The sequence below is a fragment of the Sceloporus occidentalis genome, unplaced genomic scaffold (assembly GCF_023333645.1).
Source record: "Sceloporus occidentalis isolate IW3139 unplaced genomic scaffold, rSceOcc1.0.p SCAF_2, whole genome shotgun sequence".
Taxonomy (NCBI): Eukaryota; Metazoa; Chordata; class Lepidosauria; order Squamata; family Phrynosomatidae; genus Sceloporus; species Sceloporus occidentalis.
The window spans coordinates 165,189,224-165,208,512 of NW_028316982.1; the positions used below are offsets into that span (position 1 = coordinate 165,189,224).

At 39.8% G+C, this 19,289-nt stretch overlaps 1 protein-coding gene across 2 annotated transcripts in view; it reads right to left on the bottom strand.

Annotated features, from left to right (window-relative positions):
- Positions 1-19,289, bottom strand: part of LOC149319242 (E3 ubiquitin-protein ligase SH3RF3-like) — a 298,180-nt gene that overhangs the window by 47,569 nt on the left and 231,322 nt on the right. For both annotated transcript variants that reach the window (XR_016280167.1, XM_089511353.1), the window contains exons 4-5: positions 18,838-19,191; positions 1,297-1,397 (exon numbers count right to left, since the gene is read on the bottom strand). Coding sequence is in view for 1 of the 2 variants with exons in the window: in XM_089511353.1 (XP_089367479.1) it covers positions 1,297-1,397; positions 18,838-19,191 (455 nt within the window). In the remaining variant the exon portion in view is untranslated. The remainder of the gene's footprint in view (positions 1-1,296; positions 1,398-18,837; positions 19,192-19,289) is intronic.

Genomic DNA, 19,289 nt, shown 5'->3' on the forward strand with positions numbered 1-19,289 from the left:
AGGGCATTTTGAGGCACAGATTTTTTTTAAATTGAAATTTGATTTTACATTTTCAATCACAATTCAGAATTTCAAAAACATTATTTCCAAAGACACAAGTTACATCTATGTTATGCAGACAGATATTTTCATTATAATGTAGAAAATTCAATGCATTAAGAAGCAAATTTTATTTCTTTATTTTAAATCATTTATATGCTGCCTTTCTCCTAGAGTGGAACCCAAGGCAGCTTCCAGAAATAGTAAACTAAAAATGCCCCTTTTGTTAAATTAATTTGTGGACAACACATGATTTATGAAAACGATCTTTCATTTTGAAAGGCCATACATTAAATATTTACAGTTCCCTGAATTCTTCTTTTGGGCAAAGCTGCTCATTAAATCCAGGTTTATTTTGGCAAATATTTTGGACTGGATCCAGATTCTGCCATCTAAGAACAGAAAAGCTCCTTCTGTCTCTGGTAGGTTTTTGATGCATTAAGCATTTATATTAGTGGACAAAGAAAAAAGTGATATTTGCCAGTTCTCTTTGCAATTCCCCTTCTCTGCAAACAAGTGTTGGAAGACACCACAGAATAGTACAGGAGATTGGGATGGAGGCTGCAAGGGGAGATTGGAATTAGCAAAGATGGTCTCCTTCCCCTACCAATGACCGGATAATCCTGAATGGCAGGGATCTAAATCATTATATATTGGGCTCCACACTTCAAGTTTGTGGATCGTTTTGTTTCAGCAGTGGATCTTAAATAGAATAAAAGCAAATGTAAAATATATTATAAGGGTTGGGATTATTTTCCAGATCTTATTTGTGATTTCCTCAAACCGAGAAGAATGTTATCTTATATTCTCTTTTATTTAAGCTAAAGTTCTAAACACATAGTTTATATCCTCATTTATTTATACTATGATACAGACCTGCCCCCCCCATTATGTTACAGACTGCTCTTCATAACAAAGATAGTCTCAGGTGTTCAATTGTACAGAACATTATTTCACAAATGGTTTAATTTACAGAAATGGATTTTCTCTCACTGATAGGCACCCAGCCTGCCATACTATAATTCATACAACTGTAATAAATATCCCAGAAGCTAAAAATGGACAAGGTAAAGAAGGTGACCTGGGCTTTCACTCTCATTTATCAGTTCTGGCAGAAGGCTAGGCCATGTCCAAGGTGCTGGTAATGACATGTAAAGTGTTCCTTGTAGAGAATGCCTGTTCTTTAACATTCCAAAGAATAAAGCCCAGGCGATTCATGGACCGTTAAAACTGTATCCCAGGCAAATAGATGCTTACATGTTCAGAGGTAGCTGGACCTTCGAAGGTGTTCCTTGATCTCCAATGATTGTGCTTGTCCTGGGTCCAGCCATGGTTGCAGATCCAACAGAAGCAGAATCCTAAATACAAAAATGGAGCAAAATGAAACATATTGCTTAATGAAAAGCTAGACCTGGTTCAGGCTAAGGCTGTCCCTTCCAGCATTTTGCTTCTCAGAGTTTTGCCAGCTGTCCCATGGCAACTCATAAACAGGACATAGTTGAGATAGGTTTTCCTTGTGACTGGCTCCTGGCATATGGAAATGTTCCAGGATGCAGAAAACTCTCTCAGTGTTTTGGACTTCACATTCCAGGAGCCCTAACTATTAAGGCAAATGATTATGGGAGTTCTAGTCAAAAAGCCTGGAGGACCAATGGCTTGCTGTACACCTTCTCCCTTTAATTCCAATATCTAGACTGGCATAATTACCTAAACCCTAATGCATCCTTCCTAGTTGCAAGATTGGTATAATGTTCCAGCCCAGGTTCCATAACTAGGCTTTTAGGGTGCTTCTAGACAAACAGGTCTTTCAACTAATTGGTCCTCTGAACTCACATACTACATAGTTTGCATGGGATATAGTGCTACAATCCTCTCTCTCTTTTAAGGAGAGCAATTTTAATCCTATTCACTGAACTATTTCCTATTGTACTTCCTGGTTACTCTCTGCCTTAACAATTCCTTGTGATATCTAGAAGCTGCTTTAGGTACATATAGGTAAACAAATCAAGCATTCACTATTTTGTTTTTTGGGAGATTCACATCTGGGTGCTGTTGGAAGCTTGTTGGACACCTTAGCAGACTATATTTAGTAGTGGGGGTTTACAAGCCCCACATTACTCAGAAAATCCTTTTTCTTAGTCTGATGGAGTCTAGCTATTAACCAGTTAGAATACAGAGTAGTCAATGTTGTTGGTTTCCAATTTATGGCAACCCCATGGCAATCCTATCACAGGATTTTCTTGACAACACTCTAACCATACACCACACTGGCTTTCAATAGCCAATATGCTTCTTAAGTATTTATGTGCTGGTAAAATAAATTGTAGAAGAGCCAGCATGATGTAGTAATCTGAGCTCTGGATTATGACTCTGGAGAGTTCAAGACCCCTCTCAGCCATGGAAACCCACTGGGTCACCTTAGGTAAGGCACACTCTCTCAGCCTCAGAGGAAGGAAAAGACAAACCCCGCTCTGAACAAATCATGCCAGAATAACCTTGGTAAGCTCACCTTATAGTTGCCATAAATTGGAAACAACAACAACATCCTGTACAATTAAACTATCAGACATTCAAATAATGTACCTTTATTTCTTATTGTTTAGCAGCATTTTTTATTATCTTGAGGTATGTTCTTTCATCTTTATCCATTCTAAGAGAAATTTTCTGTCATGAGGGAAAATTTGATTATTATGGCTTAAATTATAGTTTAAGATCAGCTGTAACATATGCTTATTAAACTTGGTGTTCTGCGTTCAGAAAGCAAATCACTGCATTCAATTTAAAAGACCTGCTTGATATCTGCAACATTGCTAGAACAGAATTTAATTTGATAAATAACTCCTCTTTCTTCTACATAATTTTTATTACTTCTTTGTGTGATAAAAATATTTTACATATTTGTTTAAAAAACAGATTGTAATTTATTCCAGCATGTGTTTTGCTTGAATGTTACTTTTTATGACCAGAAATGCTGATCTCTTTAGTGAAAAGGGATGAACCACAGAGCAATGGAATAATAATTATTATCAACATAACATAGTTTGTATTGAAACCTATTCAGTATTGCTTTACATTTCCAGCTCACAAGGCATTTTCATAACCACAAAAAGACAGAACTGTTACCTCTAATCAGGTAAGTACACACTTTTTTGAGGAAGGATGTTAATTCTGTTGTAATAACATCTTCAGGAAAGAAAGTAGAAAGGTTGTGCAATATAATCATGTCAATTATAAGGATGTATATGCATTTCAAATGAACAAAGTTGGAAATATTTGCAGCTATTTAATAAATCCCATGTTCCATCCATCCATCCATCCATCCATCCATCCATATTTAATCCACTATCAATCAGTAGCTAGCATATGGCTCTATAGTTTTTAAAGTTTACAAGTTTATGAGATCCTGTATCCACTTCAAAGTAGTGAATTCACTGATTCAGCTATTAAGGGACCTGGTATTAAATGTATTTATAAATCCTTCCTCTGCTTTATGAAGTCTTGTGGGATTTCTCAAATCCATGAGTTGAGGCACATTTCATAAGCTGTGAAGTGTGACAAAGTTTTAATGCTTCTTTCCAGCTCACCGACTCGTAATCTTAAAACTTCTATCAGTCATTTATTTAGCTGATGCCAGCACCAAGAATTGGCACAAGGGCAATGGGGCAGAAGCAGCTTTTGATGCTGGGCTTTGGATATCTAGTTTGCATGCACTGTCTTTCTGAACACAATAGGCAAAGAAGCACAGAACTCCTCAGAGAAGATTTAGGAGGGAGAGATATACTGGGAGATTACTACACATGGCTTTTAAACTGTGATTAGACCTGCAAAATAGAAGTTTTGGTGATACTTATCACATAATGCTGCGTCTGACCTGTAGCTGCCACATCCCCCCAAGCATGGTTAGGGTGTCCCTTTACAATGGCAAGGGAAACCCATCAATGAGCCCACAATTGCGCAAGTACCCAGGTGTGAAACATCACTGCTGGGGCAGTTGCCTTCTTGACAGTCACGTGTTGTCAGTGATTCCTAATCTTCCCCATCCCCCCTCCTCCTCTCTGTTCCCAAGCAGTCTGATTTCTTTTATTATTTTTTCTTATTTCTTTTAATTATTCTTTTTTTAAAAGCTCTTAAATCACAGCAACAGAGCCCTAGAATTGCACAAAAAATTAAAATAAATATAAAGGAAAATGAAAGGCATGCTGGATAGGACATAGAGGAAGAAAATGGGTTAGAGGGGAGTGTGACGGTGGCAGCAGTGCCAGTCGCATGATTGCAAAAAAAAAAAAAAATGGCAAGAGAGTGAGTTAGTTTAGACAGGAGGACAAGTGGAGTCTGATGCCACTGCTCAGACTTCAATGCCTATGTTACCAGGTTAGCTCCCCATCTCTTGAGATCTGAGGGGCAATTCACTGAGAGCTTTCCCCCCACATCCTGTTAAAACAAGAAGGCTCATGAAACGGGAAGACTTATGAGTCATGACACTGGCACTCTACTTACTACCATGGTGCAAATGGGCTGAATTGCATATACCTACCAACTCTCTTCTGGCTTCCAGACAGGTTCAACATAGTGCAAGTCGAACATACATATATAAACACCTTAATGCTGATCCAGTGAGATCTGGCACAAGTGGGGAGGAGGCAGGTGCCCATGCTTTAAAGCCACCTTGCACAATAAAACAAATTTTTCACTTCCTGCAGCACCACTTGCCTTGAGATTTCTCACCTCACTTGAAGACCCACAGAAGTACAGCAACTGCTTGAAATTTCAGATGGCAGCTACATGCTGCAATGCTGCCTTCTTCCACACTGCTATGCTCAATAACTCCTTTGTGTTAGATGAACCAAAAGTGAACTGTGCTTCCCTTTAGCTCAACCAATATAACCCCCCCCTGCTCTTTTCAAGCCCTGGGATGACTCCTATACACCTTCCCCCCATTCCTCACCACATATGTTAATGGTTTCTCTAAGCATGAGAGACTAGAATGTCTACAAAGCAGGACAGGTTTTTTAAGAGTTATGGTGAAGAGGTGGGATGTATGTGGGTGGCTTTTGTTTGTTTGTTTGTTTTTTGGCACTTCTATGTTATTTTTCACCAGGATTACAGTGTCACTTTCACTAATAAAGGCTCATCTGCTATACTATTCTCATTTAGGTGCATCCAGTATCTACACAAAAATGGTCCACTTTCCAAATATAGCGACTTGGTGGTTCTGAGCCACTGTGAATTTAATGCCAGCAAATATGTATCTATAAATAAGTAAGCAGTGGAAGTTAAGAAGTAACACACGCTCCCATTTCCTGACTAAATCTTATTTTTCACATTGTTCGGAAGGAAGCTAAAAAGCAATCCCAAATGCTTTTTAGTTTCCGTGATGGTCTTTTTATTGGAAGCACTGGAGCCAGAAGGGCAGTGATAAAAGTATCAATATAAGCCAACATTATTTCATATTGGAGTTTGGGGATGTTATTGTTGTTGCTATTAGACAGGCATTATCTTTAGTGAATTCCCTACCACAACCCTTATTCCACCTTTAAAACAAATTTAGCAGCATCTCACCACAAGTTTTTCCTCACCATATTTATTAACAAAAGGGATGTGGCTTTTAATGCGCTGATTGCATATTTATAACTTATTTTTAAGAAGGGAGAGACATAGTCAGATATTCCACACATGCAGGTTAATAATATGTCATCCTCTGGGAATACTGGAACTAGAAAACAGGCTAATGGTCCTTGAGATTCATGATACTCATTTCTGTCAAATCCACTGGCTCTATAAAACAATGGGTCATGCAATCATTCCAGCCCTTAATGTTCTCAGGAATAATGTGAAAGCACTTAATTCATAGTTGTACTACTACATATTGGCAAGAAAGAGTTACAGCCAAGATCAAGCATTCTCATCAAATGTTAATTACCAAAGTGAAAGGTAAAACATTCAGTAGCTACAGAACACAGCTTTTCTTTCAGTGGTGCAATATATTTAAAACACCCCTCCATATGCAGCTAAATGTAATTACAGCTGCAGATGGGCCAACTTCAGCTACATATCTGTAGCAGAAGGCGACGAGTCTCAAACTCTCCTATAGATTTATCTGTCCAGTAAATCACTGAGCCAGCTGTGGCACTTCTACTCCTCCCCCACAAAGGCAACAGGAAAGGTTGGAGAAAATGCTCCTGTCAGGTTGTTTCTACTGTAGTTGGTCAAGATCACCATGGCTCAGCAATACCCAGGTTTTGGTCCTGAAAAGTTTGTTCTTGTGAGTGTGGCAGCCACAGTGCTCCCTTTGTTCCCTAGAACAGAATGGCAGGGAGCACTGTGGCTGACACTCTCAGAAGAACAAACTTTTCATTCTCCTTCTGCGTGAAAAGTGGGTTACCTGAGATAGGAAAAGAGCATTTACACTTTCTCCCATAGAGATATCTGCCTCCCATTAACTTATATGGGAGATAGGCAGGAGATTGACACTTGCCTCCATGAATAGTTAGTTATAGGACTGCTATATGATACCAATGAAAGCAATGATACTCCTTATGATCTTGTGAGCTGTGCTACATCTGTCTAGGGTAGAGCTTGTTAGGCTATCTGATATGCGAGACTGGCTGTTATTTTTTTCCCTTTGTGCCAGGGACCAGCAGTAAATTTTAGCTTATTAGGTACCCTAAAGGGTACCTGCCTGATCTTGGAAGCTAAGCAGAGTCAGCCCTGGTTAGTACTTGGATGGAAGACTGCCAACAGATACCAGGTGCTATGGGCTACATTTCAGAGGAAGGAATTGGCAAAACCAACTCTGAGTATTCCTTGCCTAGGGAAAGCCTATAAAATGCATGGGATTGCCATAAGTCAACAGGTGACTTGGGCAACGTACAGGAAGTACAGTTGTTCCTTTCTTTCCTAGAAACTTTCCAGGGACTGCCAACCAAAGAGACTGGCCCTGGCCCAGGGGGCACTACTTTGAGTATCAATGATCTAAAGTACACCACTGTTCTAATTTAACTAGGTTAATTGGATATGTGTGATTAATTTGTTTCTACTTACAGTATTCACATTGGCTATCAGAAAGAGCCTTAGGCTGATTCAGATATCAACCGACTTCTCCATGTGGCTCATGGAACTTTTCCAAGGAATAAATGCACAAGAACATTTTTGTTGTCAGGCCAGTCCATGAATACAGAAATTCCTTTCTGCTGAAAGCACTGGAAGTTATTCTTAGGGAAATGGAAGGTGGAAAACATGTTCATGCAATAGTGGAAGCTGCAGCTGTATCCCTGGGTTGTCTGGACAATATCTTGCATTCTCCATGCTAACACCATTCTGCCTTGCTAACTTGGCAGAAGAGACTGGATACACTGTGGAGAAGCCTTATAAATGTTTCAAAGGAAGTTGACAAATATTATAATCCAGATGTTGTTGAACTGCAGTTTTCATCATCCCTCATCATCAGTTATGTTGGCTAGGGCTGATGGAAGTTTTAGTCCCATCACAAGTGGCCCACCCTAGATGTATGTACTACTTTCTCATGTCTCCAGAATGGCATAGCTATATGAAGCTCAAATTACTTTAATATAAACACGAGCCAAAGGTTTTCCTATAAATTAATAGAATAATAGAATCATAGAGTTGCAAGAGAGTAAAAAGCCATCCTGTCCAACTTCCTGACATGCAGAATTACACAGTCAAAATTAAATAAATAAATAAATAAATAAATAAAATGTTTGCCAATGAATCAAAATCTTATATTTAACATGAGAGTTCTGCATTTGTCAGACAGATTTTAATAGGTGATGTCATAATATAACAAGTCAGTCGTCTAAATATTGGACAGCTGTTTCCAAATTCAGCTATGCATTTTGGGTATATCACATCCTAATGCACCCAGACAACTCTGGTCTGAGGATTAGACATTCAGTGTATAATAAATTCAGGTTAAATGTCTAATCCATAGTTGGGATAAAACCAAACAGCTGGATTTAAGATGAGTGGCATTGATGAAAAACAGTTACTTGAGTAAAAAATGTGTAAATCTCATTTTTAATAGAACTAATCCCTGATTTAGTTGACATCCTATAGATATCAAGCATATCCAGGGGTAGAGTATGTGGGAAGGGGGATGAGGGCACCATCCTCAAATACAGATTCTGCTCTAAAATGAAATGTTCCTTCAGTCTCTAAATGTCTGGCACCAAGTCACCAAGAGAAAGTGAACACAGCAAATATAATACTTCTGAGTGTGAACCATTTTCAATGTCTCACTCTCTACAATGTTAGAAATGTTGGAACTAAAGAACAGGATTCTTATATAGAGGGACAATGACATTATTTTGTCCCTCGCAGCTAAACCATCCTTACATGTGGAATACCTGTCCCCAAGGCTGGAAAGATTTTTGGATTCCCACCCCCAAAATCCCAAGCAGCAGAATTACTGCAGTCCAAAACAGCATTTTTCTGAGCATTTTTAAAATTGCACCTACCAACAGACATGGAAATATATGCTCCCCTCCCCCAGCACCAGTTTTTGTTAAATAGTAGAAATCCAATCAATATACCTAGTGATCAGGGATCTCAAGAGGTGCCACCCAATAACATCTGGAAGGCCACATCTTCTCTAGACCTGCTCTACATCCTCATCCCAATTCCACCCCCCCAGTGATATAGTATATCTATGTATGCTAACAAGAATGACTAGAAATTACTTACCTTTATTTTCACACATAGCATGAATTGGTATAACATGCCCGGGGAGGGAAATCAGTAAGAGTCCCCGGAGTATTACAAGTATGTGTAAACCCATCATTATTTTTCAATAACAAATTTGTAATGCTTTATCTCAAGGGGGCTAAATCAGTTCAAACCAACATGCTGGGCTAGGGGGCAGGCAATATTTGATCCAAAACATATCTTAAACTCATGAGCTCATATGATATGTTTTGAGTACAACTATTTACTATGCATAAAAACAGTATTTCTTGGGAGTCAAAGACAGAATGGACTAAAACTATCTGTCCAAATTTTGTCTTCTATACACAGGCAGAAAGCAAAATCTTTGACTTTGGCTCATGTTTATATTAAATATGAATCCACACTACAGTTTGAATATTTTTAGAGATCTATTCTCATTTCCTCTTGAACAGATAGTCAGACTTCCATGACTCACTTCTTATTTTGGAAAACTGTTTAGATGAGCTTGGTTTGCTTTGTGTCACTGTATAAATTTGGAGCAGGTGACCATGCACAGCAATCCCTTTAGTGACATAGCTGGGGGGGGGGGGGTCCATGGGGTCCAGACCCCCCTTCCGTTAATTAATGTTAAAAATAATATCAACCAAACCTAATCTAATCGCAAAATGTATGTTTCCCCCAGTGGATCTAGTTAAAATTGTGTTTATTACTTTAATATCCTGATGTATTTGCAACGTGCTTAACCCCTAGCCCCCCAAAATGGTGGCACTTAGTCTGGACCCCCCTTTTCCCAAAATCCTGGCTACGTCCCTGATCCCTTGTTGCTTTTTTCAAAATGTGTGCCTCCAGTTGGGAATCATGTATTGGTTCTTATTGTAAACTAACTATTGTTACTTGACTCCCTATTTAAGACCATAATTTGTTAGGATCACATACAGGCAATGCACTTTCATTTTTTTCTAGCTCAGGCTGTAATAGTTGGGTACAAGCAGCCACACTCTATTATTTATGAGATGCAGCTTTGGTCAGAAAATCCTGGGGATTTGGAGCAGCTGACCTATGACCTTTTCAAATAGCAAGGAAGAATAATTCATAAGGGGTGCAAATGGAAAGAAGATGAGCCATCTGAGGCCTAGGCAAGATTAGTGAGCCAACTGGGACATCCTCAGCTGTCCAGCACAGCTCACTTGTGGACAGCTCTGCTGTGAACTTCACTTAGGCTCCATTTTATCTTTGGCCTGCAGCTGTACTACATTCTCAATACAGATCAATTTCACTAGCCAGTAAGAACACTCTGCATGATAGACAGACATAATTTAGAAGACCATTTTTTATGTTTTATGGGTTGCACTCGGTGTGCAGGCATCAAATGGGCTAGATACAAATTCTCTTGAAATAATGATCAAGAAAATGCTTCCTTCCAGTGCTTCCTCCCTCATGAAAACATGCCTCATGAAAACAAATATACATCCATCCTGAAAGCCTCTCCTTCCCAGCTGCTGCATTATTCTTTGAGAGGTTTTGCTTGTTGCCATTGTGGCTGGAACAAGATGATGATGTTGACTATGATGATGATTTTAAGTTTTCCAGACAATGAAAAGGTTGAAGACTATAATTCATTTTCAAATTTACTCTTGGCCCCACAAGCTATCTATATGCCTACTGTCAATTAACAGAAAGTAGCTAAGATCAATCAACTGATATGAAAAATGAAGCAGGCAAACCTAGCTGTCTTGGGTAATCAGAACAGCAGTATATCAAAATGCTGATTCTTCATCAGATTTTACACCATACTGTGGTAATGTGTTCTTAGCACATTCATTTTTTATAACCTGAGTATTTTATAATAATAATAATAATAATAATAATAATAATAATACGTTTTATTTATAGACCGCTAGTCCGCAATGATCATAGCGGTGTACAGTGAAAATTGTAATACAATACAAAAGTTAAACAGTTAAAGGAGGGAGAAGTCTCGTCCTTCAGGCAGTCCCTGATGTTGCTGGGTCTGCCTGATCGCTCCCTCTGAGGCCGAGATGACAGTTGAGGAGGGAGGGGCCTCTTCCTTCAGGCAGTCCCTGATGTTGCTGGGTCTGCCTGATGGCTCCCTCTGAGGCCGAGATGACAGTTAAAAAAAGATAAAAAGATAACAAAATAAATATAAAAAGATACAGTGGCCCCTTGTTATACGCTGGGGTTTGGTTCTAAAATCCCCCCGGGATAACAAAATCCATGGATGCTCAAGTCCCATTAAATATAATGACATAGCAAAATGGTGCCCCTTATTAAAAAAATGGAAAATCAAGGTTTGATATTTCAAATTTATACTTTTTTTGAACATTTTCAAAACGTGGATGCTTGAATCTGTGTATAAGAAGGGCCGACTGTATTTTAAAAGGGGAAGAAGGATATGGGTGTAAAGAAGTCTACATATGTTGTCCTGAACCTACTTGGTCTCACTGAAATCAATGTATATTTCTGGGTAACACAAAAGGTTTAGATTAAATTTAATGAATTTTCAATAGTTTTTCCAACTGATGAAATGGAAAAAAGTACAAAAATATTTAAATAGCTATACAAGAAGAGAAATCAAACAGGGTTACCTCTTAATCAATAAAGAGATGTTTTATAGAGTTAAGGAGACAAACATGCTGATGTGGCATCAGTTTTATCACAGGTGGAATGCTATATATTGACAGCTATTCATATTGTTGTTGCTCTGTGCCTTCAAGTTGTTTCCAATATATGGTGACTCTAAGGTTAAGCTATAACAGGGCTATCTTGGCAAAAATTTGTTCAGAACAGGTTTTGCCTTTGCTTCTCTGTGAGGCTGAGAGTGTGACTGGCCCAAGATCAGCCAATAGGTTTCCATGGCCAAGCAAGAATTCAAACCCTGGATTCCAGTGTCCTAGTCTGACAGTCAAACCACTGCACCATGCTAGCTCTCATTATGTATATTAGCACAGATGAAACTGCTCTGCTTTCTTTTCTTTATAGATTCAGAAAATATTTGATTTTTTGTGAAGAGGATAGCTTTGATATTACAAATAATAGCTTTAAGAGAGGCATAACTAATACAGTATTATCTGTTGGAGGAAGGGGAAAATATCTCACAGTAATTTTCTATACTATTTACAGAATGAATACTGAGCACTGTAATCAAGTGAACATAAATCAAATTGATTTTCCAGTGGATTGATCACGTCACAGGTACTGGTCTCATATTAGCAAATTGCTGTTCTGCAGATAGTCACCCACCACCTATTTCTCCCCAGAATTCATTCAGTTTCTTCTGCCTTCCACAGTTGTAAAATTATGTGCCATTCTGCACACCTAACCTTGTAGCAAACAAGACCCCACTCATATACAATTCGAGGATATCTGGAGCTTCCTTCCCACAATGAGACTATGGCTTGGTACAACCCTAGCACGTCTTCCGTACGTCAAAATGGCGGCGCCCTGTACAGATGGGCACTGCCATTTTGATGCGACAGCCGCCTAGTGTCCGCATGTCGCGGCACCATAATGACGATGCAAGTGCACCATTGGCGCACTGTGGCATCATTATGGCGCCACAAAAAGAACCTGCTTTTCACAGGTTCTTTTTGCTCCGCGAGGAAACCATGCGGTTTGTCCGCTGCAGCTTCCTTGTGGAGCAAACCAGGGCGCCGGCAGACCGGCCTTTTTGGGTGGTCTATACCGGGCCTATGTTTCTGTATGTGAATACACGAAGATACGCCTGCTGGCCCACACAATCCCATTATTCACACGCGACTACAGTAGTGCAGGATCTTGTCAGAGGAAAACCACTCTTAGAAGAAATTATTTGAGAACAGAGCTATTATTCTAATTCAGCAAGAGGGTCAGGAGGAGAATTATGGATCTTTGCCTCTCAAGAATGCAAAGAACCTCTGAGACTAAACAGTGGCTTGCCCAACAAGCAGTAGTTATTTTAATATATGTGATTGTGTACTCTGAAACACAACCTTTTCATGGAACAACATGAGCATGAATCAACACTGTACTATCACCATTACAACATTATGGCTGTTAGCCCCTTGTATGTTCATATAAATGTTTCTCCACACAATAACATTCTTGAACATGTACAATTACACTGAGAAAATATGCACCATTTATTTGTGTAAACTTAATTTTTCTCTTTTGGGAAGGATTTATCTCCCTATACAGTTGGCCCTTCTTATACACGGATTTTTTATACACGGATTTAAGCATACACGGTTTGAAAATGTTCCAAAAAAGTATAAACTTACCTTGATGTTCCATTTTTTATTAGAGACACCATTTTGCTATGTCATTATACTTAATGGGACTTGAGCATACACGGATTTTGTTATACACGGGGGATCTTGGAACCAAACCCCAGCGTATAACAAGGATCCACTGTACTTCCTCAGCTTCCAGTAACATTACTGTCCATATCACAACATGAATGCTACAATCAGAGGACCTGTATGGTGTTTTAGAAAATATTTAAGAATACAATTTATCATAGAAACTATAAATACATATCACATCCAAAAAACGCAATTGCAAATACCTGTAGAAATAATATAGTAATATATAAACAACAAAATACAAAGCAAATTTTATTCCTAGAATAAACTAAATTGTTAAAACATTTTAAAATAGAAAGTGCATACTAAGGAGACCAAAAATATGTTTTACTTTTAGATCAGAAACAGGTGTTTACTAATAGAAAAGAGAGAGGGAAAATTCTGAGCCTATCATGATCCCCTCTCTACAGAAACAGTAACTGACTCTTCATACTGGTGGTAGCCTGAAATGTGCTCAATGAAAATGTCTCAGGACCATCTGTTAGCTCGCACATGAATTTTGTGTAGTTCTTTCTCTCCCCATAGGCTCTCAAAGCTCATTTGCTGGGTCCCAATACTACAGTGCTCATTTACTGGGTACCAGCGCTCCAACAAGTAACACGTGGACAGATACCTCGTATTTCCTTTGTCTCAGGACATCAGTCAGAGGACCATATTTCTGGTGTTTATGTTTTCTAGCCTTCCTCATAAAATAAAAGGGCTTGTGCTGTCCACAATGTCTTCTTAATGGTCTTGATCTGTGATGACTATGTCCGGTCTCAACTGGTTACCTATCCCAGACACAGTTTGGTTAAAGGAAATGGTGTCCCCTGAGGCTGGGATGGCTTTGGCCAGTTGATTCATCACTGCGTCATGCTGATGTCTCCAGGCTATTATGTGTGGGAGACAGTTACAGAGCACGTGTGGAAATATCTTATTTTGATGGCCATGACTGCAATATTTTTTCATGGTTGCCAGATTTAACAGTACCGTTCAGAGGCATGACATTCAAACAAGCTTGATGGCCAAATTGCCAACTGGCGAAGCGAGGAAAGTCTCCACATGGTATGAAGTGCTTGCTCGCATTTCATCTACCACCAGTGAGGTGATAGATTTCTCTCTTAGCAGTTCTTTCAAGAAACTTTCTAGTATGTGCCTTGTTTTATGGGAGAAGATTTGTATCATTGGAGGCTTTCTTTTGGTGGTGGTGAGCTGTGGACCTTCTTCAGGAACTCAAAACCATTGGCAGCAGATTAGTTTGTTGAGATGGCGGGTTGCCATTTATATACTTTATTAGAGATACTAAGGCCTGTTACAGATGGGTGGAAAGTACATGCGCAGCACGTACTAGGGTTAGAAAGGGGAATCCTTTCTGGACGCCCCTAACCCTAGTACGTGCTGAGCGCGTACAAAATGGCAGCGCCCATTCTACATGAGCGCTGCCATTTTGATGTAGTGAATGCACGTCATGTCATGGTAATGATGCCTAGCAGTGTCATTACTGCGGCGCAAAAAGAAGCCCCTTTTTGGGGCTACTTTTTCGGCTGCCGGGAAGCCTCGCTGTCTGGAGGCTGAGGCTTCCCGACGGAGGAAACAGAGGCGCCAGCAGACCGCCCTTTTTGGGCGGTCTGTAAAGCGCCTTTCAGATAGCCTGACCAAGGCATAACTGAAGATACTTAGATACTGACCCTCAAGTATGATGGCACTGGGGACTCAACAAATACAATTAAAACATTGCATGGTGGTGGAATTCAAAGATAAACCAGGAAATGCCTGATGTTTATCACACAACATTTCTTGGTTTTCTCTAGTTTAACTCTCGTTTAAATCCTGTTTTCCCCCTAGTGTGATAAAGCAGTAACTGAAAAAAAGAAGTTGGCAGTATGAGCTTTCATAGACTTTAGCCTACTTCATGCATCTGAAGTAGTAGGCTGAAGTCTATGAAAGCTCATGCTACCAACTTATTTCTTTCAGTTAGTCTCAAAGGTGCTTCCAGATCTTTTTGCATGCAATTAAAACAGTACAGCATCTCTTACAAGCCGTTTCTTTAAAAACTTTCCATTTTCAAAAGTCTGTCAGAATTTTAAACCTATATAATTTTTTGCCTGCTGATGGAAGCAAAGCAAGGAGGTTCCTTCCATTCTAGCTTCCCATATAGGGCTTTATAGGTCATAACTAGCAGTTTGAATTGCATCTGAAAAACGACTGGTAGTTAGGGGGTGTGCAGATCACCCTTAAGGGGCGGCATGCAGCTACCTCTATTTTCGCTGGATCGGGGCCGTAATAACCACACACTGTGGTCCCAATCCGGCCTTTGCAAGGTACAAAAAGTAAACCCTTTGACAAGGTCCCCCATGACATTCTAATAAAATGTGGGCTAGACAAGGTAACTGTTACATAGATTTGTAATTGGTTGACCAGCCGAACACAAAGGGTGCTCAACAATGGCTCCTTTTCACCCTGGAAAGCTGGGCCAAAGCTAACAAAACGAAATTTAACATGGAGAAATGTAAGGTACTGCACTTAGGGTGGAAAATGTAATACACAGATATAGGATTGGGGACATCTGGCTGAACGAAACTACATGTGAAAGGGATCTAGGAGTCCAAGTAGACTACAAGTGAGCAGTGTGATGAGGCAGCTAAAAAGGCCAATGCAATTCTAGGGTGCATCAATAGAAGTATACTGTCCAGATCAAGGGAAATAGTAGTGCCACACTGTTCTGCTTGTGTCCAGTTCTGGGCACCACAATTCAAAAAGGATGTTGAGAAATTGGAGTGTGTCCAAAGGAGGGCAACTAAAATAGTGAAGGGTCTGGAAACCATGCCCTATGAGGAACGACTTAGGGAGCAGGGGATGTTTACCCTGTTTAAATATTTGAAGGGATGTCATATTGAGGAGGGAGCAAGCTTGTTTTCTGCTGCTCCAGAGAACAGGACCCAAAACAATAGAAGCAAGCTACAGGAAAAGAGATTCCACCTCAACATTAGGAGGAACACCCTGACAGCAAGGGCTGTTCGACAGTGGAACAAACTCCCTTGGAGTGTGGTGGAGTCTCCCTCCTTGGAAGTCTTTAAACAGAAGCTGGATGGCCATCTGTCGGGTATGCTTTGATGGCAGGGGGCTGGACTGGATGGCCATTGTGGTCTCTTCCAACTCTATGATTCTATGGACGACGACAACAACAACAACAGACTGACTACAACTAGCCTCCAAGACAATGCATTCCTCTGTTATACAGCTCTTACAGTAAAGAATTTCTTCTTAATGTTTAGGTAGACTGTATTTTCTTATAATTTGAATCCATTCATTTATGCCTTTTTCTTTTGTTTGTGGCCTACTTTGGTATTAAACTAGGAACTATGTACATCAATAGGCACAACACTAGGATATCCTCTGTGCTCACTTTTATCCACATTCACAGTATGCATCCACAATTATATATGCATATACATATATCTCATTTTAGGGCACAATCCTCATAAAGTGGCTTACAATAATGCATTTCTAAAATTTATACATTAATAAATGTATAATATATTTGAAACAAAACATGAAAGCGAAACCCGTAATTGACCTAAAATAGTGACACAAAACTAGACTCAAAAGCTGGGCAGGGGAAGTGAAAACATTATCCTAAGACCTATCTAAAAGTCACCAATAAGAGGCAGTGGGTTCCAAAGCAAGGGGGACATCACTCAAAAGGCCCTGTTCCAGCTATCCAGCAATTTCATAGTTATTAGTGGCAGAAACTAGCACCTCTCCAAAGCCAATCTTGGGAGCAGATTTATATGGGTTCAGGCAGTCTTTCAAGTATCCAAAAGTAGATGCATTCTGTGTAATTACAGCAGATTTATGCCACCTTAACTGCCATAGCTTCATCTTATGGAATCCTGGGATTTGTAGTTTAGTGAGGTAGATAGATTTCTCTAGTGCACTCCCTTGAATTACAGTGCTAGAGCTATATGATAACCCAGGATTCTGCAGGATGCAGCCATAGCAGTTAAAGCAGTGTCATATGCTATAATTGTATAGTGTGGGTATACAACTGGTCTCAGACCATTTGATGTTTAAAATTCAAAACCAGTACTTTGAACTGAACCTGGAAATGAATACACATCCCATGCAACTCATTAAGGGACGCCTGTGGTCTAACCTGCACTGCAGAAACAATGCAGATTGACAATGGTTTAACTGCCATGGATCAATGCTTTGTAATTCTGGGATGTAGTCTGTTGTGGCATCAGAGCTCTCTGACAGAGAAGGCTAAATATCTCACAAAACTAAAAATCCTAGAATTCCATAACATTGAGCCATGACAGTTAAAGCAGTTTGAAACTACATTATTTCTGCAGTGCAGAATAGACCTGCGGTGCAGAATAGGCCTAGGCCTTCACTGGCACCTTAGCAGTTGCATTCTGTACTTGGTAAATTTTTAAATTTTTCTTTAAAAACAGAACAATGCAGTAAGAAAGTTTGTAGAGCGATCTTGTAGCATCTTTCAGACCAATTGAAAGAAAGAAACTGGCAGCATGGGCTTTCATAGACTTCAGTCTACTTCCTCAGATGTAAGAATCTCAGATGTAGACTGAAGTCTACAAAAGCTCATGCTGCCAATTTCTTTCTTTCAGTTAGTGTCAAAGGTGCTGTAAGATCTCTCTACAAACTGATTCTATAGACTAACATGGCTATATCTTTGAATGTAGTGAGTTAGTCAATTACATTATGAACAGTTCAATCTTCCAGCACGATTTACAAACTATGTAGGAACAACTTGTTGGGATTTATTCTATTGCTATAAAGCAGGCTTCTCAGTGGAGTGTCCTGGTTGTTGTAAAGCAACCATACAGCAGGACACAAAGTTTTACAAATTAGGGTTTGTGAAAAGAAACCTTCAGCAAAGCTGAAAATAAATCAAACAATCTCTAAGGTAGTTTAGAGAATAATAAGAACACAATGACATGTTGCCTCCACAATATATCATAGTGCAGAACAAAAATCACCATAACCTTTTCTCTAAGGGCCAAAAGAGTCTTACCACGTTGCAAAAGTAAGCCAACACACAGTGAGAAAGAAATGGCTTTCCCCTTACCTCTCCGCATGATGTTGTAGCACTTCTGTTCTCCTTCAAGTGCGAGACGGTAGGAAAAGCATGCCTTTTGCCAAATGGCTTCTTGCAGTGTGACAGAAGACATGCTTTTACAACCGTCTTTCTCAGGAAGAGAACAGAAGTGCTTCAATGGCATGCGGACAGGTAAGGAGAAAGCTGCTTTTCTCTTCGTGTGTGTTGGTTTACTTTTGCCATGCTATAAGACTCAGAGTCAACTGGCAAATGAGCTTTCACCTCATGATATCCACCAGAAGAATTTTGCCTTTATTTGGCTGCACTTGATGGATGATGGAATTTGTGTCACACAACATAGTGGCTTTGCTGACTGTAATCTCATAGCCAAAGCACACGAACAGGGCTGGGCCAAGATATTTCGCTGTCTGAAGTGGAACAGAAAATGTTGCCTTCCATTAACCCAATTCAAGGCTCTCAAAGCCAACCAACTTATTTTGATGGCTGATGCAGAAAAACCCATAAATGTCTCTCTCCTCTTCCCTGGGAGCAAAATTAATGAGCCATGTATTGCACTTTCCATGACAGTTCAAACTGCTGCTTGAGAAGCTGCCTCACATTGTCTAATGGTAGGGCTGACCCAGAAAGGGCTACTTTTATATGTATTGTCCCTTCCATGGTTGAGCACTGTGGTAAATTAATCCATAGTTTTACCTGGACTGGAGCGCTGGATGAGAGATGAGTCACATCTCCAATTCTGGCAGCAGCACGGGGGTCACTTGAGCTGATCAGGACAGGGGCACTAATCTCCATGGAATGCCTGTTATTCATGGCCTGAGAGGACTTGTGTGTCATACTCAGAGCAGTGAAGGAATGGCGCTTCTTGGCATTCTTCTTGCCGTCAACTTGCCGCTGAATGGCACTAACAGCTCCAGCACTGTTCAGGGTACAGCACTGGGCTTTGTTTATTGCCAGGTTAGTATCTGCTGGCAAGGGGACATCACTGCCAGATGCAGCAGCTAGATTGGTCTTGTCCATCTCAATAAGCTGTTTAGCTGATTCGTTGAGCTAAATGAAGAAATAAAAAAAGAAGAAGGGAAGAGGTGGGCATTACAGAGCTGTTAAGTCTGTGTAGTCCTAAAGTTCAGATTCCCTGATTAGATGAC